At 46.9% G+C, this 22,512-nt stretch overlaps 1 protein-coding gene across 1 annotated transcript in view; it reads right to left on the bottom strand.

Annotated features, from left to right (window-relative positions):
• LOC117449405 (epidermal retinol dehydrogenase 2-like) overlaps positions 1-22,381 on the bottom strand; it is a 31,228-nt gene extending 8,847 nt beyond the window's left edge. The window contains exons 1-5 of the mRNA XM_034087067.2: positions 22,050-22,381; positions 15,346-15,673; positions 6,610-6,741; positions 5,972-6,071; positions 403-547 (exon numbers count right to left, since the gene is read on the bottom strand). Coding sequence (XP_033942958.1) covers positions 403-547; positions 5,972-6,071; positions 6,610-6,741; positions 15,346-15,666 — 698 coding nt within the window. The 5' untranslated portion in view covers positions 15,667-15,673; positions 22,050-22,381. The remainder of the gene's footprint in view (positions 1-402; positions 548-5,971; positions 6,072-6,609; positions 6,742-15,345; positions 15,674-22,049) is intronic.
• Between the last annotated feature and the right edge of the window lie 131 nt (positions 22,382-22,512).

Below are 22,512 nucleotides of genomic sequence, written 5' to 3'. Positions count from 1 at the left end.
AGAAGTAGTTTATGGAAGTCATCAGTAGAGATGGAGAGGCCTTTTGTTGCTAACTAGCTTTAGCTAAGTAGCATGCAGTCTAGGCTTTAGCTGTATGTAGGCCATGCTACTGCAGGACTGAGGTTTTTGTTAAAATATGACAAGAGTCCTCTGTCCATCTACAAAGAATAACAGTCCCAGCTCAAAGTTTTCAGATAAGAACAATAGGAAAATCAGCAGAAGAAAGTAAGCAGAGGCGAGAGCAAGCATAGTATCTACTACTAACAAATTGATGTAGGTTACTCCCGGGCAACCTGAACAAATAATAGCTAATATGTCCAAAGTCCTTGCTGTTACACACCCCTTGCAGGTCTGCAGACATTACATGAACAGACAAAAAAGAAATCCTGTAAAGAGACCTACTTAGTTTGACATCCATCGAACATTCCTGTGTTGATGAAGTATGGGCACACAATGGTTGTCTTCACGCCATCTTTCCCAGTGGCCAACAGCTCCAGACCCACGGACTCCGCAAAACCTACTGCTGCAAACTTACTGGCGCAGTAGTCTGCAGAGAGAAGAGGAGGAAAGCTTGAGCATTTTAAAAGTAACCGTACAACCCAGAAATACTGCTAATCCACACTCACTCCACCCAATCACATGTTCCCTTGAAAGTCATCAAGAACAAAAACACTCAGGTAAAAATGTAAGAACTGTGTATATCATACTCATAAAGATCTCCCACACTGAACCCTCATAAATAAAAAGCACACTGAGGTAGAACATCTTCACAAATTAAATCAACACAATTTAAACAATGTAGTAGTTTAGTCATTTTTCTTGTAGAAATGTAGTCGTCAATGTTTAGTGAAATCTCACAATTCTCCATGCCAATTCAATATAACGGTGAACGAATCCAGATGACATCATGTGTCATCAACTTTGACACATTAAGCCAGCCTGTTTAGATTAATAGACTCTCTCCCCCCCGAAATCCGCAGCGCCCCAACCCTGGACATCTTCAAAAAAGCCCTCAAAACGCACCTTTTTACCAAGGCTTTCCCCACTGTATAGTTAGTTTAATAGGTTTATTTTTCCACTACTTCCCCCCCCACCCCCTTAACCTGTCTGCCTTTTTTTTCCCCTACTCCCCCCCCCCCCTACCCGACCTTGGGTTTCCTGAAAGGCGCTATAAAAATATTATATATTATATATTATTATTATTATGGAGAAATATTCTTACTGTTTTGAATACCTTGATGCACAACAGTACTGTGTTTTACAAGTAGCAAACCTCTTAAGACTTTATGAACAGGTTATGTGTGTGTAACCCATGGAGGTATAAAGAGAACTAGATACAGCGTTGGAGGCGGGGCCCCGTTCAGTCCTATGAAAGCTGCTCAGTGGAGAATGAAGCCAAAGTGGTCTAACTCCAGACCAAATGGCACCTGGTTCTCCCAGCGAACTAACGCATCCATTGGGCCATAGAGCATGCACACAAGTGTTCTCCCTAAGCTCCGCCTCCAATCCACCATGTCATGTCTGGGCTCGGCTTAGTGAGAGGCAAAATATCCCTGGAATCAGCTATCGGAGCATTTTATAATTATTCAAATGTTAAAAGGCTATTCAAATGCAAGACTGTGAAGTTGGCTTACCGAACAAAACCATGACACTGATTTACAGATGTCTTTCTCCCGATGGAAGTAAATGGGAAAAGTCTTTCAGGGACCAATGACGACGATTGACTGACACAGAAGTTGTAGTACCACCGTTTGGCCACTGTTGATAATTAGCTTCAACGCTTGGCCCACTTTCTGGGAGCTTGATGTAACCCCACCAAGTGCAGTTGCCATGGAGATGGGAAAGGAGTGTGTGTGCGAGTTTGTTTGTGTGTGATTGATATGAAAAAAGTAGAACTGTTGAATCTGTGAACAATCTGGTGTGTGTGCATTTAATTTGACGGTGAATACTTCCAACAACTTTTCTAAGACTAAAGCCAACTCCTTTGTGTTGCTTTCAACTCCATTTCAAAGCGGTGACTTAAAGGTCCTCGTTTTCGCACAGGCAGAATTGTGTCGCAAATGTTCGAATATGCAGAATATCCACAAGTCATGTTTTACTGAGCTGACATCAGTCAGATTGTAGAGGAGATGGACAAATGGTTGATTTCAGGTCTAAGGCTGTTCAACATTTAGAATACAATGTATCTGAAGATCAGTGCAGCGTATCTTCCCACCGCATCTTCTCAGTGTCTCTGGTTTCATTCAGAGGAAGTAGGAAGTGAGCACAGGAAATCATGCACATTCAAAGTAGTCATGTGACATGTTGTTTGTTCCACCAGTTATTATCTTGTGCCACGGCTACATCTTTTGAATCATATAATCAAGGCAGAGTCAATATTGATAAGGCACTCTAATCTTTCTGATGAATATGGGTGAGAGGGCGACGAGTGATTATCTTAAAGTATTATTAAAGGAATTTTTATCTGGTTGCCTAATGAAGTCAGCAGATGCCTGCCAGTGCTTCTCAAACAAAGTGCAACCAAAACCCATATCATTAAAGAAAAAAAGAGGAAACAAGACTAGGACTGATCTGTACTGAAAACAAAAGAAACATATGTAGTTGCATGTCTCCACTTCCACAATTACTAAAATAGCTAGGTTTGCAGATGACTATTGTAAAATCAACCTTTCAAAAAAAGTTACGGATTTAAACATTTTGGGTCCATTTCAAGAAAATAATTACTAAAATTGCGAACACCAATCCAAATTGGTTTCCGATGTTCTACTGTGATTGGTGATTAGTTCAGCCTCAACATGGCCATACAGCTGCACTGAAAATGATCTGATAATCAAATGTGTTTAAACACCACCAACGTTCGGGGTCTGTTCTGAGCATTTAGATATAAACTCCCTGATGTTGAATTTATTTTATTTATTGGTAATTAAATGAAAATGTGACACTTTCACACAGCCATGATTAAAATAAAAGGTGCAGTGTGTGACACCTGGCCACACGATACAAATATAAGGGGCAGATTTGCCCCAGTCCATGCAATAAAAATACACACTCAGTTTTATAAAAGAGTTGTCGCACACGCTATCGTCGTTTCTTCTATAAATGAAAAAATTAAAGCATTAATCCATGGTTTTTACTAACCGGTATCAGTATGTTGTTCTTCGGCATAATTTTTTTAACGTGTATTACAATTAAATCACGGTCAAATATGTTCATTTTGTTGTAGTTGTAGCCCCCTTGCCAGCGATTCTCTCACTAGTTTAGCATACTCAGCCCGGTTGTTGGTCCGGAAAGAACCTGGATTTTGGAGGGCCAGAAAAACTGTGAAAAAGTACCCGTTAGCTGGAACTATCCCGAGTGGAAATACAACAAAAAACGATTCATTAGACGATTCTTGTGAGAATTGTTCAAATCGTCAGTTAGCTGAGTCTCTTCCCGCTAAGTGGGTATGACACATTCATAGGTTGTTAAATGTTAAGAAGCCCTGAGACACAGTTGTGTGAGGGAGTTAAGCACTGCGAGGGCCCAGATCAATATTCATGTTGCAATATGTTCACATTGACTTCACTGTGAATCACCTTTTTAAACTATGAGCAGATTAAGTAACCTGAAGGGAACTTAATTACTGTTTTGTCATTTATGATGATTGTATTACTTCCAACACAGCCCTGGAGTTGGGACAATCACCTATCTATGTTTAGACTCAGACAAAGTTCACGGTGACTAGTACTAGAACTATAATAAAAAGATAACAGATGAAAAACAAACTGCAGAGTGTGCTTGTTAAAACCACTCACTCTAACATTTGTACAGATCTGGAACATTAACTTAAAAACATCATACTGTCACTTTAATTACAGGATGCAGCACAACATACGTACATAGGTTTGACGTTTCATTGAGAGGCAACTGGAAGTCAGACACTGAATATTTATCGGAAGTTACGGCAGGAGAATTGACAAAGACATTCGCCGCAGCAACAAAAGTGACACAGCTCCTGCCTGGCCACATCTGAAGCTTTCTCACCCAGTCCTAAGTATTTATCTAGTTCTAGATCAGTGTTTCTCAAACTTTTTCATACCAAGGAACACTTAACCAATAAAAAAACACTCGCGGACCACCTAACTCCACAAATATCCAAAAACAATAGGCCTGCTTCCCACTCCAACAGTAGGACAGCCTAGCAATGACAGCCTAACCTTCTCTGTATCGCCTCGTTCACACATTAAATCAAAAATACAACTACAGATTATATAAGCATTTCGTTCAAATGCGATCTAAAATAATCAGGTTTTACACCTCTTATGAAATGTAGACTACATTTATTACGGAGTTTATGTCCGAGCCAACAGACTCACAGATCGTTGGCTACTGAGAGATATGCAAAATACACCGCATGTAGTTTGACACAAACCTCCGCTGTGGATTTTCAAAACAAAATACAGAAAAACTATGGTCGCAGGCCCAAGTTTAACTCTGAGGTCTAAGCCATTTTTTCACGTGTTAGGCTCGCGTGGGCTTTTTTTGTAAAAATGCTATTAAAACATGAACCTTGGTGACCATCGGGCTGGCCTGCATGGTCTGCCTACAAAACAAAAATAAAAAAACGTTTTTGCAGCCCAAACAACAGCCTCTGATCATCAACGGACTTCATGCATATATTAGATAATAATCTCTATCTGACACATCTAAATCTACTTCCAGCAAGGATAAATGTTCATCCATTGTTTGTTTTATACGCTTCTTGAAATAAAAAATAAAAACACATAGCCTACAGACCAGATTACAAATCGCCTGAAAATAGTACAAACAAGTGGCAACATGTGTGACGAAGGTGTTGCGCTGGGCTATATCATGCAATTGAAATTTAGGCCCATTCCCAAACCGCCCCCTACACCCTACCCCTCCGTTTGCGCGTTCACGCGGGGGGTCCGCCATATTGAGGGCTGTTCCAAAGCAACGAGTGTGGAGGGGGAGTGGGCTATCAAGCCCTCAAACAGCGAGTCTGCAGAGGTGCTGACTTGAGACCGGTCTCTACCTGACCGGAGTCACGCTGTGTGTGTCCGTCAGGAAACACGCTGTGTACAAGTAGTTCCAGCAAACATCCACTGATAAACTGCGATGTTAACAGCCTCATGATGACCTCATATGTTTTTAACTTAGGATCAAACCTGTGTTTAGTCTAGAAAAAGGTAAATGTGTGCATTTTATTATAAAGTTGTGTATATTTACAGACCGCTGCAAAAACTAAGAAGCTTATAAACATCAGGTTTAAAACTAAAAGAGCTTTGAAACACAATGAAAGATGTTTGGAGTTTTATTTGAATTATTAATTTACATTTTTTTGTCTAAGAGATGCTGTTTGAAACCGTTGTTACATACAGTTACGGCATTTCCTGTTTCTGCCGGAGAGAGGGGAGGCCGTCCCAAAGCTTGCTGCTGTATTTACTCCCTCCATCTGACAGGAGGGAGCCTCGTTGAGCTGCGAGTGTGGCTACAGACGGAGTTCACTCCGTCACGGAGGGGTAGGGTCGAGGGGGTGGTTTGGGATTGGGCCTTAAGCTTGCTGCATTGCGGAGATATTCCCGCGAGAGTGAGGAAAACTTATTTCAAATGTGACATTTTACCAATATACTCACGGACCACCAGAGAAGCACTGTTCTAGATAAAACTATTCTCATATTCCCTGAAGCAATGTCACTGCTTTGAAGTCCCATCAAATAGTGAGATTGAGACTAAAAAGTTCACTTGATTCGTATTTGATCCGCACTGATCAAATACTGTGAGCTTTTAAGCCGTCACATTTTGTCAGAATTTTTTTCGAATAAACCTTTGAGTTGCAAAATGAGAACATTTCAGTTGAAAAGGGTCGAGCCAAAACACCCCGCACACGAGACAAAGAAAGATTGGAACTGGAAAATGTTAAGGATGGATCATTTAAATGTAACAATGGGGAAATCAGAAACATCCATACCTGCCAATCCATTGCAGGATATGAGTCCAGCAGAACTAGCAATGCTGACAAGATGGCCGTGATTGTTGGCAATCATGGCGGGAAGGAAAGCCTTGTAGGTCTGAGCAGAGAGAGACACAAATTAAGCATGATATTTAATATAGAGACCTGAACAGGGATTTGATTGTAGAGCTCAGAGGACAATTGACTTTCACAGGACATCACTTCAATACAGGATTATTTTTGATAAATCAAAATTAAATTCAATGCTTCAACGGTGAACTTTTAACTAGATCTTTGGTTCTTCATGAAGAGACGAAATGTGCTTATAGAAGTCACATGACCGCATTTCAGTTATCTGATATGTAGTCGTGGAAGAAACAAATTAGTGGACCAAACTTTAACGCTTAACTGGATTTAATCTTTCTGGAATGTATTGATGATTCAATCAAATGTAATTGTATAGTAAATGGTGTTGGAGTTCCTTGCCCTGCCTACATTTAGAACATGATTAGAAAGAAATGCTAAATGATTAAAACAATGATCATATCTCTACAATATTGACTGATCTGTCTCTTCATCATCAATCAGGTGAAGTCTCTGTAAGAAATACTTTGGACCCAGAGGTAAGCTGTGTGGGTATGTTGTGTCTGACTGACCCAGAAGTGAGACATGGTGTTGACCTCCATCGTCTTCTCAATCAGGGAATCAGGAGCCTCCATGAACGTCTTCCCCGTCACAATACCAGCATTGTTCACCAGAATGCTGACGTCTCCCACCTCCCGCTTCACCTGCATGCAGCACAGGAAAAGGTCAGTGATCCAATTTTGTAAAAATATACTTTCAAAGATTAGGATTAATAATATAATTCATTTGTATTAATCCCAGAGGGGAAATTCAGGTCCATGCATGAAGACATTCTAGATATGAATTTCCTGGGCTACTTAGTAGATATGTCCATCCAAATACATCTTGCCAGGTCCATTACCAAGTTGATGATACAATAGTATATGTTACAACAATACTTTAAAGAGCCCTATTATGCTCTTTGGGTTTTCCTTTCCTATGTAGGGTGTTATACAGGTGCATCTCAATTAGAAATGGATTAGACATTTTATTCATTGGGATAAACCCCTTGAGATGCACCATCTCGTTTTCAAGGGGGTCCCAAATTAGAATATCGTGGAAAGGTTTCTTGGTCTTATGTAATATTCAAATGTTCTGAGATACTGATTTTTGGGTTTTCATTAGCTGTAATCATCAAGATTAAAACAAATAAAGGCTTGAAATATTTCACTTTGTGTGTAATGAATCCATATAATATGAGTAACAGTAAATTAACTTTTTCACAATATTAAAATGTATTGAGATGCACCTGTATAGGTTTATGGGCATGTAACTGGTCTGGCCCCCCCCCTGCCTGAAAGCCTCCATTGGACTTCTTTGTTTACTTCCGTAAATGACATCCCTAAGGAACACTCACACTTCTATTGGCTAGCGCTCCATCACATTGTACGTGATAGGCTAAGGGGCGGGTCATCTCTAAGCGGTTGACCAATCACAACAGAGCCGGCCAGCCACCAATCAGAGCAGACTGGGCTCTGGTTTCAGACAGAGAGTGAAAGGAGGTGCTGCAGCAGAGGCAGTATGAGAAAAATAAAGAGCTTTTTGAACATTAAAGCATGGAGACATGTCCCAGTAGAGACACTACATACTGATATACACCTGAAAATAGGCTTAACCTGTCCTCTTCAAATAACTTAACATGAATACAAAGAATAGTAAACAGTGACATAACCTTTCTTTCCTAATCTTTCAATCTGTCATGACAACATAAATATTAAACAGAGCTCTTCCACTTGCATCAGAAGGAGGTTTGTGGAGTTGTAGCATTTGTTTATCGGAAACCAGACACACGCTTTTTTTTTTACAGCGTTTCCATATAAGACACATTCATTTTACATTTACGCTAAATAATCATTTACATGACTCACCACTCCCTGCATTTAGTCAAAACACTGAATGTTTACACAACACTCATCCCTGCCCTGCTTTAAAGACACACACACACTCACACACACACACACACACACACACACACACACACACACACACACACACACACACACACACACACACACACACACACACACACACACACACACACACACACACACACACACACACACACACACACACACACACACACACACACACACACACACACACACACACACGTGATAAAGGGGAATAGGAGCCTGACGCCATAGGGGTAACATGTGTTTATTATAACTAACAGGTGTTAGCTAACTTGGAGCAACAACAACAATGAAGATTCCATAGCCTTGTTGCTAATTGGATTGGGTTGCTAATAGTAGCCAAGTAGTTAATCTCAGTTTTTGCCATTTATCTAGGTAACATGATGTGGATAGCATAGTGAAGGACAATGATGAGGTGGAGGGGCCATATGGCATATGCCGGTGACGAGGAAACAAAGAAAATATCGGTCCGGTCTCAGAGAGAAAGCAGCACGTGAGGAATAACTGATAAATGAATAGACCTTGTTTGTTTGTAGCCTTTATTTAACCAGGTGAAAGCCCCTTGAGATCAAAAGATCTCTTTTTCAAGGGTGACCTGCTTCCATCTGCCCTGCTTTGCTGCTGTAGCTGAGGCCTGCTTCCATCTGCCCTGCTTTGCTGCTGTAGCGGAGGCCTGCTTCCATCTGCCCTGCTTTGCTGCTGTAGCTGAGGCCTGCTTCCATCTGCCCTGCTTTGCTGCTGTAGCTAAGGCCTTCTTCCATCTGCCCTGCTTTGCTGCTGTAGCGGAGGCCTGCTTCTATCTGCCCTGCTTTGCTGCTGTAGCTGAGGCCTGCTTCCATCTGCCCTGCTTTGCTGCTGTAGCTGAGGCCTGCTTCCATCTGCCCTGCTTTGCTGCTGTAGCTGAGGCCTGCTTCCATCTGCCCTGCTTTGCTGCTGTAGCTGAGGCCTGCTTCCATCTGCCCTGCTTTGCTGCTGTAGCTGAGGCCTGCTTCCATCTGCCCTGCTTTGCTGCTGTAGCTGAGGCCTGTTTCCATCTGCCCTGCTTTGCTGCTGTAGCTGAGGCCTGCTTCCATCTGCCCTGCTTTGCTGCTGTAGCTGAGGCCTGCTTCCATCTGCCCAGCTTTGCTGCTGTAGCTGAGGCCTGCTTCCATCTGCCCTGCTTTGCTGCTGTAGCTGAGACCTGCTTCCATCTGCCCTGCGCTGCTGCTGTAGCTGAGGCCTGCTTCCATCTGCCCTGCTGTGCTGTAGCTGAGGCCTGCTTCCATCTGCCCTGCTTTGCTGCTGTAGCTGAGGCCTGCTTGCATCTGCCCTGCTTTACTGCTGTAGCTGAGGCCTGCTTCCATCTGCCCTGCTTTGCTGCTGTAGCTGAGGCCTGCTTCCATCTGCCCTGCTTTGCTGCTGTAGCTGAGGCCTGCTTCCATCTGCCATGCTTTGCTGCTGTTGCTGAGACCTGCTTCCATCTGCCCTGCTGTAGCTGTAGCTGAGACCTGCTTCCATCTGCCATGCTGTAGCTGAGGCCTGCTTCCATCTGCCCTGCTGTGCTGTAGCTGAGGCCTGCTTCCATCTGCCCTGCTTTACTGCTGTAGCTGAGACCTGCTTCCATCTGCCCTGCTGTAGCTGAGGCCTGCTTCCATCTGCCCTGCGCTGCTGTGCTGGCGTGGGAAAATGGCCCCTATCGTGATTCTGCTGTGCCTGTTGGCTGTCTTGGACAGTGAGAAGTTCTCTCGTCATCCTGAGAAGTCGATTGGATTCCGGTCTGTTCTGCCGCCCGCAGTGGGCATCCCCTGCAAAGGATCGGGTGTGTTTCCAGTCGCCTTGTCACAGCCCATCAGTTCGGCAAACTATGTTTTCTTTTTAGCTTGTCTTCCATGATGGTTCTTCAGGACTGCTTCTTGAGCTCTAACCACACTTTCGCAGACTTTGCTGGTGATTTTAAAGTAGGTGACAATTTATGTGTGTCGATTAAGAGGAAAATATGCCTGGTTTTCTTGTTATTATTGCTATCAGGAAATGTGCAACCAAACCCTGGACCTCCCAGTAGTGGTAGTCAGATCGCTACTCCTGCTGATTTTAAATCTAGGTCTGGGTTGGGTTTCATCCACTTGAATGTGCGCAGTCTTTTATCTAAATCTAAACTAGATTTTGTCCGCATCCTGGCAAACTCGACTGACACAGATGTCATTGTTTTATCAGAAACGTGGCTAAAAAAAATCTGATAACATGATGTGGATAGCATAGTGAAGGACAATGATGAGGTGGAGGGGCCATATGGCATATGCCGGTGACGAGGAAACAAAGAAAATATCGGTCCGGTCTCAGAGAGAAAGCAGCACGTGAGGAATAACTGATAAATGAATAGACCTTGTTTGTTTGTAGCCTTTATTTAACCAGGTGAAAGCCCCTTGAGATCAAAAGATCTCTTTTTCAAGGGTGACCTGCTTCCATCTGCCCTGCTTTGCTGCTGTAGCTGAGGCCTGCTTCCATCTGCCCTGCTTTGCTGCTGTAGCGGAGGCCTGCTTCCATCTGCCCTGCTTTGCTGCTGTAGCTGAGGCCTGCTTCCATCTGCCCTGCTTTGCTGCTGTAGCTAAGGCCTTCTTCCATCTGCCCTGCTTTGCTGCTGTAGCGGAGGCCTGCTTCTATCTGCCCTGCTTTGCTGCTGTAGCTGAAGCCTGCTTCCATCTGCCCTGCTTTGCTGCTGTAGCTGAGGCCTGCTTCCATCTGCCCTGCTTTGCTGCTGTAGCTGAGGCCTGCTTCCATCTGCCCTGCTTTGCTGCTGTAGCTGAGGCCTGCTTCCATCTGCCCTGCTTTGCTGCTGTAGCTGAGGCCTGCTTCCATCTGCCCTGCTTTGCTGCTGTAGCTGAGGCCTGTTTCCATCTGCCCTGCTTTGCTGCTGTAGCTGAGGCCTGCTTCCATCTGCCCTGCTTTGCTGCTGTAGCTGAGACCTGCTTCCATCTGCCCTGCGCTGCTGCTGTAGCTGAGGCCTGCTTCCATCTGCCCTGCTGTGCTGTAGCTGAGGCCTGCTTCCATCTGCCCTGCTTTGCTGCTGTAGCTGAGGCCTGCTTGCATCTGCCCTGCTTTACTGCTGTAGCTGAGGCCTGCTTCCATCTGCCCTGCTTTGCTGCTGTAGCTGAGGCCTGCTTCTATCTGCCCTGCTTTGCTGCTGTAGCTGAGGCCTGCTTCCATCTGCCATGCTTTGCTGCTGTTGCTGAGACCTGCTTCCATCTGCCCTGCTGTAGCTGTAGTTGAGACCTGCTTCCATCTGCCATGCTGTAGCTGAGGCCTGCTTCCATCTGCCCTGCTGTGCTGTAGCTGAGGCCTGCTTCCATCTGCCCTGCTTTACTGCTGTAGCTGAGACCTGCTTCCATCTGCCCTGCTGTAGCTGAGGCCTGCTTCCATCTGCCCTGCGCTGCTGTGCTGGCGTGGGAAAATGGCCCCTATCGTGATTCTGCTGTGCCTGTTGGCTGTCTTGGACAGTGAGAAGTTCTCTCGTCATCCTGAGAAGTCGATTGGATTCCGGTCTGTTCTGCCGCCCGCAGTGGGCATCCCCTGCAAAGGATCGGGTGTGTTTCCAGTCGCCTTGTCACAGCCCATCAGTTCGGCAAACTATGTTTTCTTTTTAGCTTGTCTTCCATGATGGTTCTTCAGGACTGCTTCTTGAGCTCTAACCACACTTTCGCAGACTTTGCTGGTGATTTTAAAGTAGGTGACAATTTATGTGTGTCGATTAAGAGGAAAATATGCCTGGTTTTCTTGTTATTATTGCTATCAGGAAATGTGCAACCAAACCCTGGACCTCCCAGTAGTGGTAGTCAGATCGCTACTCCTGCTGATTTTAAATCTAGGTCTGGGTTGGGTTTCATCCACTTGAATGTGCGCAGTCTTTTATCTAAATCTAAACTAGATTTTGTCCGCATCCTGGCAAACTCGACTGACACAGATGTCATTGTTTTATCAGAAACGTGGCTAAAAAAAATCTATTTCGGCCTCTGACATCTCCTTAAATGGTTACAATGTATATCGTACCGACCGACCTACGAAAGGTGGTGGCGTTGCCATTTATGTGAAAAATACGTTTTAGCCATGAATATTGAAGCGGCAAAGGGCCAACAGGTCATGGTGGTGGGCTGTTACAGACCTCCCTCAGCAGTCAAGGAGTCTCTGTCTATTTAATTAAATGTTACTCAGATTTTAGACAGTCCTACTCGTCCTAATATAAAGTGCCCGAGTAAATCCTCCTTAATTTATCTAATTTTAACTAATGTTCCCCATAAATACTCATCTGTGGGAGTATTTGCTAATGATGTGAGTGACCACTGTGTAGTTGCCACAATTAGGGACACAAAGGTCCAAAAGGGTAAAATCAAAATAGCTAAGTAGTATCTATTAGTTACCACTAAAAACCTGAACAATCCTAGAACATTTTGGAAAGCCATTACATCGATATGTGGCTCTCCGTTTGATTCTGTTTCGAACTCTGCTTCTGTGAACACCACAGTCTGTGACTCTGAACAATGTGGTTTGGAAAAGCCCTTAAGTTTTTCTCCTTTTACTGTTGATGTTGTTCATGAAGCCTTAACCAAGTTAGATCCTAAGAAACCGGCTGGTCCAGACAACGTAGAACCTTTCTTTTTAAAGATAGCTGCAGATTGTATTGCTCCACCTCTCACTGCTCTTTTTAACCTCTCCCTCAGCACGAAGACATATCCAAAAGTATGAAACTCAGCTTATGTCCTGCCTTTACTAAAAGGAGGGGAGGCTACTTTATTAAATAAGTATAGGCCCACCTCTACATTTTCAGTTCTGGTTAAGGTTCTTGAAAGCCTGGTGAGTGCAGGTAAAGGAGTTATGTAAACATCAGTCAGGTTTCAGAAAGCACCATCACTGCGACAATGAAAGTGGTGAATGATATTGCGGGTATCTTAGACAGTAAGCAGAGTAGTGCAGCTCTGCTTATTGATCTTTCCAAGGCGTTCGATACCGTCAACCGTCATATCCTGAAGCAGAGGCTGGCCTGCATCCAACCATGCAGAGTGGGGTGGTTTGTGAACTACCTCTCTGAAAGGTCCCAATGTGTTCAATTTGATGGGCTCACTTCTGAGTGGTTAAACATTAATGATGTACCACAAGGTTCTGTTTTAGGTCCACTATTATTCTCCATCTACAGCTTAGGTCAAAATGTGGATGGAGCAACTTTAAATGTGTAAGCGGACGATACCGTGATGTATTGCGCAGGTCCCTCCATTAAGGAGTAGGGATAGGTACCGATCCCCGGTATTAAACGGGCCCCGGGGCTAAATTATTAAACACAACTAACAGCAACGTGTCCACTCTGCTAGGCTACAACCATAGAAGCTACAACGTTAGTTAGTCATAGTACTGTACTTGACCCTTTAGCTTTAGCCGTGTTCGTGGTGATATACCAGACAATTACAATGTCGTGCTGTGCGCTTGAATGTACTAACAGAACTTCCAAGAAGTCTAAAATGATAATATTATACATGTTAACCCCGTTCGCAGGTGTTTGTGTGCTTGGTAGCTTAGCTCGTTACTTATTAGCCATCTAAGGACGTAACCCTTTAGGGTAAGACTTTTATAGTCTATGGCTATGACGCCCATAATGCTAAACGGGAGCAAATGTTAATAGGGGACCCAATTATCCCAGTGGTGGCCGCCGGAGCTAACGGAGCCGCAGGGGGCTAGCTCCAGCCGGCGTCCCGGAGCTAGCCCCCTGCGGCTCCGTTAGGTCCGGGCGGTGGAGTCCGTCTTTTCTCAACGTGTGAATGACAAGCATTAAGAATAACAACATATAGCTAATTCTCTTGCAGATTGTCTCATTTGATTACGAAGGTAACGTTTATATAGGGGAACTACACTGTTAGCAGTAACTTGGTATGCATGTATTTCATGTTAGCTTAGCTTCTTAGCCTGAGCTAGCTCTGTTTACTTCCAGTTCGGAGGCAGCAGGTCCCGCCTCGGCTCCGCCTCTTTGCCCTTATTTGGAGCAGGCGGACTCTGACGTCACAGTCGAGCCGTTAGTGGCCGACTCCGCTACTAAGGGCTTCACGGCAACTCTGCAGAATCCTATGGGTGACGTCACGGACCCTACGTCCATTTATATATGCAGTCTATGGTTGTGACCTACTTGCTGCCATGTTGGACAGGACCACCTGGTTGAATAAAGGTTCCCACATTCCCACATTTAAACCCACTGCAGTGGTTAGCATGTAATAAGGGAATATTCCCCTGTCTACTTGTCTAGCCAGGTTTTACAAAAGCTACCAGCATGGACATCACACAAACAATACATACATACGTGTGCTTACAATACCTTTTTTGACAACTAGGGCAGAAACTGTGTTGCTAGTGGTGCGTGTGTGTGTGTGTGTGTGTGTGTGTGTGTGTGTGTGTGTGTGTGTGTGTGTGTGTGTGTGTGTGTGTGTGTGTGTGTGTGTGTGTGTGTGTGTGTGTGTGTGTGTGTGTGTGTGTGTGTGTGTGTGTGTGTGTGTGTGTGTGTGTGTGTATTTGTGTGTGTGCAGTATTTAGCAGAGTATACTTTCTGCTTCATCATTAGAATATTTAGTTACCTAGTATGTCCTCCCTTTTTAACACAACAACTTGTCGTCTACTTAAAAGAGGCCCCATTCTGCTCGTGGGGGTTTCCCCTTTCCTTTGTGTGTTCTATAGATGTGTGTGGATTTAAATGATCTGCAAAGAATCTGAAAATGAGCAGAATATTTCCTTTTTAAAATCAGTATCCCTTAAGCTTCTAGTGAGCGTAGCTGTGTGACAATGGATCCCCTCAGACCAGACACCTGTTGGGTTTCAAGCTAGTTATGTTCATTTCCATGTCTAGATCATCTGCGGCTGTTTATTTTAAAACCAGCTCAGCCAGTTCTACTTTTGCATATTGGTGTATTTAGTTTAGCATGAGTTGAAAAAACCTGAAGGAGCATTCACAGGGATTCTTTTTTAAATTTGAAATGACATTGTATATCGCCATTGAGCCAAAAAAAACAGTGATATAATATTTGAAATATCACCAAACCCTATAGATTTCAGTATCCATATTATCAATGTCAGTATCCCTAAAACCCGAGATGACTGCTACTGGAACTGGGGTGTGACTTCTTCCCAGTTCCGACCCCGACTTCCTGTGTGTGTGTGTGTGTGTGTGTGTGTGTGTGTGTGTGTGTGTGTGTGTGTGTGTGTGTGTGTGTGTGTGTGTGTGTGTGTGTGTGTGTGTGTGTGTGTGTGTGTGTGTGTGTGTGTGTGTGTGTGTGTGTGTGTGTGTGTGTGTGTGTGTGTGTGTGTGTGTGTGTGTGTGTGTGTGTGTGTAATAGTTTTCAGGAACCTTACCTGGTCTGCGACTCTGTAAACCTCGTTCTTGTTGCTGCAGTCACACACATAGTAGTGCACTCTGCTGGCTCCGCTCTCTTTAGCCAGTCTTGCCGTTTCCTTCATCCCCTCCTGGTTAATGTCCCACAACACTAGCACAGTGTTGAGAGCCGCAAACTCCTGAGCCATGAGGCGACCGATCCCACTGCCCGCCCCAGAGATCAGGACCACCTCTCCTTCTATGTTCTTCCTCTTCCTGGGCACAAACAGGTGGACGAAGGACTCCAGATTGTACCAGATGGACATCAGGAGGACATGGAGGGTTTCCAGGATGAAATTCATGATGGATCTAAGAAGGAAAATACAGAGAACATACATTACATAATGAGATAGCAGGCTAAACCCAAGTCCAAGGTTTAGATATTTGCTTTTTTGTTAGAGATCAATATGTGAAAGTGTTTCTTTTTGAATGTTTTGCAGCAGAGAAACTGCCCTGTTGTGAGTTATGGCACATATAGTCTGTGTGGTTTTCACAGGAAGTGTGATGTAGGCAAGCGTGTGTAGACTACACCGAATTTGGCAACATTTAAAGTTAGTTTCCAAAAGCTGACATTATCTGAGCATTGTAGAAACACCAGCCCACATATTTTACCCCACTTGCCAGAACCTGTGAGTGCGCTCACCCTGAATGGATCAATAGATCGGTCACATGTGGGTCTCACATGGGAAATTGTGTCCTTGTGTGTCCTAAAGGGGCATTTTGGAGGGATATTTTACAATTTAAATTAATTCAACAATGCTTAAATGTGGCACCAAATAAAAAATAAAAAAATGCCAATCCAAACATTGCTGTTGATTATGATTACCTGAACCCATATGTAAATACTGTAGATGAAGAGAAACACTAGAAACCGGCATGTTTTTCACTTAAACATCAATTGGAATGACACAAAATAGAGCCGCATTTATAACCATCCTGTTTTAAGCACTTATACACTTTAAACTGTCGAATGTGAGGTACAAAAAAGGGTCTGTGTGTCTCTAATGGTCAATGAGGACAGCTATTATTTAAAATGACATTTACTTTCTCACTAAGTGGAGGTGCATGTTTGGAATTGTTATGTTAATCTACTCATACATGTATCACTTTAGCACGAGATGTAACTATTTGCGTGCTTTTTTACAAATATTTGACATTCAAATTAAAATCTACTAAATTATGGATAATGAATCCATTCACTTTTAAGATGAATACAACTCAAATTAATCTCAACAAAAATTGGTTTGTTTGGTGTATTGCAACTTTCAGCGGTCGAAGAAGTACTCAGATCTTGAATTTGAGAGTGTAGGAATACTCGCCTACAAGTACAATTCCTGCATTCAAAATGTTACTCAAGTAAAAGTAGAAAAGTATTAGGATCAAAATATAGTGAAAGTAGCGACAGTAAAAGTAGTCATTGTGCAGATTGGTCCATTTCAGAATAATATATGATATGTTTTATAATGATTGATCATGAAAGTGTTCTCAAAGCTGGTGAAGGTGCAGCAAGTTTGAATGACTTTGTAGACTGCAGGGTAGCTTGTGGATTTACTCCATGAAGAGTTTATCGCCGGCCACAAGAGGGCAGCGTCACTGCTGTCGCTGCCCGGATATGCCGTGCTTTGACCCGGTAGTGCTTAGCGGCCATTTTAGTTCACATGTTGTTCATTCACTCCGCCTCGAGTTGAGACGTTCATCCACTCACTCATGTAAGACTGTTTCCACTACTATTTAGTGTGTCTTTAATAAATGTAATTTAATATATGTGTATTGGTCATGACATGCATGTATGTAATACTTTGTCAGCTTATCCTGCGGCATTGCTCTGTTTCAGGGTGTCGTCATCTTTGTCAATAAAGTACCAAGACTGACATTGAGGAGTGTGTTTCTTCATGACGACACCATGGTCATTGTTGGATGCCCTGTCCCCGGCTGCGAGTTCGAATCCCAAGACTTGTCTGAAGCACTCGTCATTGCTATATTGACGATTCATGGATTTAGCCACCAGCACGCAGCGCCTGTCATGGCCGCGCCAGCCCAGGCCCCAGCCCCTCACGGCCCGAGACTCGATCGGCCCAAAGTTGATGTGGGCGTGTCGATAGAGGAATGGAACGTGTTCATCTGCCGATGGGACGTATTCCGCGCCGGCTCAGGCATAGGGGATGCCCAGGCCCCCTTCCAGCTGTTTCAGTGCGCTGGACCTGTACTTGGAGACAGCCTGTTGAAAGCCGCTCCCGACGCCGCTTCCGGACCCTTGCCAGACCTAATCACCGTCATGCGTTCCCTAGCTGTCATCCCAGTCGCTACATGCGTCCTGCGCACCGAGCTACTTCAGCTCCGCCAGGAACGCGATGAGACATTCCGTGCATTCGCTGCCAGAGTGCGGGGTAAAGCAGAGACATGTGCATATAATGCGGTATGCGAGTGTGGTAAGGACGTGGACTATACCGACCACATCATCCGTGATGTTCTGCTCAATGGCATTTATGACTCGGACATACGCCGCGAGACGCTGGGGACACCTGACGTCCTGGTTAAGCCAGTTAATAACGTAATTGCACTCGTCGAGAACAGAGAGATGGCCCGTAACGCTCTCCCGTCGTCCTCCCTATCAGCCATGTCGTCATTCCGGCGCCTGAAGACGACTCCACAGACGAGCCCCGCCCCGAGCCCCGCCCCGAGCCCTGCGGACGGGGCTAAACGTGCCTCGTGCCCGGAATGTAAGAGCGTCTTTAACGTCTTCACGGAGGGGCCTCGCGGGTGGAATCCTAAGCCTCACCAGGTGTGCATCGGCTGCTATAGGGCCCGCCGACGACAGAGGTGTCAACAGCCGTCGTCCGACTGTCAACAGGCCGCCATGGGGTCGGAGCCGGTCTCCCAGGTCTCATCGGTGCAAGCTGGGGCCCGCGGCTACAGTGCCTCTACACTGGCAGCGGAGGGTCCACGATGACCTACTGCGGGACGAAGCCCTTGGGGTCATTGAACGTGTGCCATACGGCGAGCCTGTGACGTGGTGCCATCGTATAGTAGTCACTCGGAAGCACGACGGCTCCCCACGCAGGACCGTGGACCTCTCCCCCCTTAACAAGTTCTGCCAACGTGAGACCTTCGCCACTGAGTCCCCGTTCCACCTTGCACGCCGCGTCCCTAAGGGCACCTGGAAGACCGTCACGGACGCCTGGAACGGCTACCACAGTGTCCCCCTGCGTGAGTCGGATCGCCACCTCACTACCTTCATCACACCCTTCGGCCGTTGGCGCTACACCAGGGCACCACAGGGTTTCCTGTCATCAGGGGATGGCTACAACCGTCGGTTTGATGCCGTCCTCTCGGACTATGAACGCAAGGAACGTTGCGTGGATGATACCATCCACTATGACACCGACCTGGAGCAACACTGGTGGAGGACCATCGACTTCCTGACGCGTGTCGGCCGGTCAGGAATCGTGTTGAACTCAGACAAGTTTCAGTTCGCGGAGAGGTGCGTCGATTTTGCTGGCTTCAGGGTGTCGGAATCTACCATCGAACCGCTCCCGAAATACTTGGACGCCATCCGGGACTTCCCCACCCCTAGCTCCACGACGGACATCAGGAGTTGGTTCGGCCTTGTCAACCAGGTGGCCAACTACGCCCAGTTGCGTGACACGATGGCTCCATTTAAGCCGTTCCTCAGCCCACGCTGTGTGTTCCTATGGTCCCCCGTTCTGGAGGAGGCCTTCCAGGCGTCCAAGCAAGCCATAATGGAGGCCATCCGTGAGGCCGTGGAGATCTACGACATGCAGAAGCGTACCTGCCTCCGCCCTGACTGGTCCATGCGTGGCATTGGCTACTTCCTGCTCCAGCAACATTGTCACTGTGCCTCGGGCATACCGGACTGCTGTCCAGGTGGATGGAGGATCACCCTCGCGGGCTCACGTTTCCTGTCCCCTGCGGAGCAACGCTATGCGGCCGTCGAGGGAGAGGCCCTAGCTGTGGCCTGGGGTCTGGAACAGACGCGGTACTTCACGCAGGGGTCCGACAACCTCGTCGTGGTCACCGACCATAAGCCGTTGGTGAAGATCTTTGGCGACCGTACGCTGGATGAGATCACAAACTCGCGTCTGTTTAGACTCAAGCAGCGCACCCTCCCATGGCGCTTTGACATTGTGCATCTGCCTGGCAAGAGCAACTATGCCGCTGATGCCACGTCGAGGCATCCTTCCCCCTCGGGCTCAGCGAACGGCCTCTCATTGGGGCTGCCGAGCGGGCCTGACGCCGTGGAGTCAGCACTCGTGGAGTCAGCACTCATGGCCTCCATCCGCGACGACGCACGGGAGCTCGGAGCCGTCTCTTGGCCCCTCCTCGCACGGGAGACAGCAGCTGACGGATGCCTCGGCCACCTCCTCCAACTCATCGAGCAGGAGGGTGGGATTGACGTAAATGACCCTGCCCTGGCGAGTCTGTCATCGGTCTGTGAGTCCATCTACGCACAGGACGGCGTCCTGCTCTATCGGGACCGCGTCGTGGTCCCCCCATCCCTCCGTGGGAGAGTCCTTCAGCATCTCCATGCCGCCCACCAGGGAACCTCAGCGATGGGGCAGCATGCCCGAGCCATAGTTTACTGGCCCGGGATGTCCGGGGACATTCAGGCCACCAGGGACGGATGTGCAGACTGCAACCGCAATGCTCCGTCACAGGCGGCTACACCCCCCCTGCCGTCCTCACCCCGTCCACGCCATTCGAGGCGGTGTTTGCTGACTTCTTCGACTATGGGGGCCGCCACTACCTAGTTGTCGGGGACCGTCTCTCGGGCTGGGTAGAGGTCCTGAGCTCTACGGCGGGTACTGCCCTGGCGGGCTCAGCTGGCCTGGTCCAACACCTCCGTTCATTCTTCGCCACCTTCGGCGTACCGGAGGAGCTCTCGAGCGACGGTGGTCCGGAATTCAAGGCGAGCCACACTGAGGATTTCCTCCGCTTATGGCACGTCAAACACCGTGTGTCGTCCGTTAGCTTCCCGCAGTCTAATGGGAGGGCAGAAGTTGCGGTTAAGACCGCTAAGCGCCTCCTTATGTCCAACACCGGCCCGTCGGGCGGCCTTGATCAGGACCGCTTCCTGCGTGCTATGCTGCAGCTGCGAAACACGCCTGACCCCGACTGCAACCTCTCGCCAGCGCAGATCATCTTCGGCCGCCCCCTTCGTGGCTCGCTCTCCTTCGTGAACCGCCTCGAGAAGTTCTCGAACCCGCACATCTGCCTGCTATGGCGCGAGGCATGGGCGGCGAAGGAGGACGCCCTTCGGACCCGTATGTCCCGTACCACCGAGTCTCTGGGGACTCACTCAAGACCGCTCCGCCCATTGGCACTCGGCGAAAGGGTATTCCTCCAGAACCAGCAAGGCCCAAGCCCCCATAAATGGGACAGGTCAGGGATCGTGGTGGAGTCGCCGGGCCACGACCAGTATCGGATCAGGGTTGACGGTTCGGGACGTTTGACACTGCGCAACCGGCGCTTCCTCCGTGCCTATACGCCGGCCACACCCTGCGCCCGTGAGCAGCCGGCTGCGCCCTTGCCGCCGCCCGCTGCTCTGGACCATCAGCCCCCACCTATCCACCCGGGCTGGGCGACGCCCCAGGGGATCGCTCAGCGGCCGGCTGTTGGACCCCGCGACTCGGCTATGGGCGCTTCCCCACCGGCACCTGCCGGTGAGGCGTCCTCTGACCTCACCGTTCCTACGGGTGCCTTCCTGGGCGCACCGGTGCCGCAGTCGCCGCCGATGCTGCCCCAGCCTACTCGGCCAGGCCGCGTGAGGAGGCCGCCTGCACGTTACGAGCCCGAGTCCGGCAGCTGGATTTAGACCGTTAACCTATTCCGTCCCATAGCTTTCCGGTCTGGGGGGGAAGAAGAGTTTATCGCCGGCCACAAGAGGGCAGCGTCACTGCTGTCGCTGCCCGGATATGCCGTGCTTTGACCCGGTAGTGCTTAGCGGCCATTTTAGTTCACATGTTGTTCATTCACTCCGCCTCGAGTTGAGACGTTCATCCACTCACTCATGTAAGACTGTTTCCACTACTGTTTAGTGTGTCTTTAATAAATGTAATTTAATATATGTGTATTGGTCATGACATGCATGTATGTAATACTTTGTCAGCTTATCCTGCGGCATTGCTCTGTTTCAGGGTGTCGTCATCTTTGTCAATAAAGTACCAAGACTGACATTGAGGAGTGTGTTTCTTCACTCCAGGTGGAACTAAAGTCTGATTTAACACTTGATTATATTTCACATCATTCATCCAAATCTGAAAAGTAACTAAAGGTATTAAATACATGTAGTGGAGTAAAAGTACACCATTTACCTCTGAACTGTAGTGGAGTAGAAGTGCAAAGTAGCAAATATTTGAAATGGTCAAGTAAAGTGCAACCTGGTTATCAATGAATGACTTCAGCACAAGCTTTAGCTATTTGCATGTTGTTGTTTTTTTGTGGAATAATATCGCGTGCGAATGAAGACGCTGTATTGTCAAAATCATGCGCTGTGTGTTCTGAAGGGTTGCCTAACCCGGATAATACACTTTCCTTTCAAATACAATACTAGTTATCACTGAGCAATAAACTAAAGACAAATGGCGACTTTGTGTAAAGAAAGCGGAAAGTAGCAGATAGGACAGAGCTTAATAAAGCATTTATTCGACAGGAGCCTCTAATTTACCTGCTGTGAGCTGCCAGCGAGAGTTGTGCAGGGCTCCGCGGGAGGTAAGAGTGACTTTGCTCACCGCACAGGCGTCCGTTACACGACCACTGCAATCTCACAGTTCCTCCGTGTCCCGCCCTCTCTGTCTGTCACAGTATGTCCCAATCCCAAACCACGCCCTACACCCTACCCCTACACACTCTCCCTCCGTGACAGAGTAAACTGACACCATGCGTGACACCATGCCCTTCTCACTTCGGTTAAATTGATTCCTTGCGTCCCTAACTTGCGTCGTTTCCCTGCGACTAGTCCCTCACCAGGGAAGCATGGAGAGATGCAAGGAAACCACGAGAAGCAGGGAAATGAGTTTTAAGAGCAATGGGACGTTTCCTCCTGAGCGTCACGTGAAGCGACGTCCGTTTGATGACGCTGCGCCGCTGATCGTCTGACAGCAGCTCTGTCCCCGTTATTTCCACACACA

This window comes from Pseudochaenichthys georgianus, chromosome 7 (genome assembly GCF_902827115.2).
Source record: "Pseudochaenichthys georgianus chromosome 7, fPseGeo1.2, whole genome shotgun sequence".
Classification (NCBI taxonomy): Eukaryota; Metazoa; Chordata; class Actinopteri; order Perciformes; family Channichthyidae; genus Pseudochaenichthys; species Pseudochaenichthys georgianus.
Note: the sequence above shows the minus strand (reverse complement) of the source record. Positions and strands in the feature narration are given on the sequence as shown.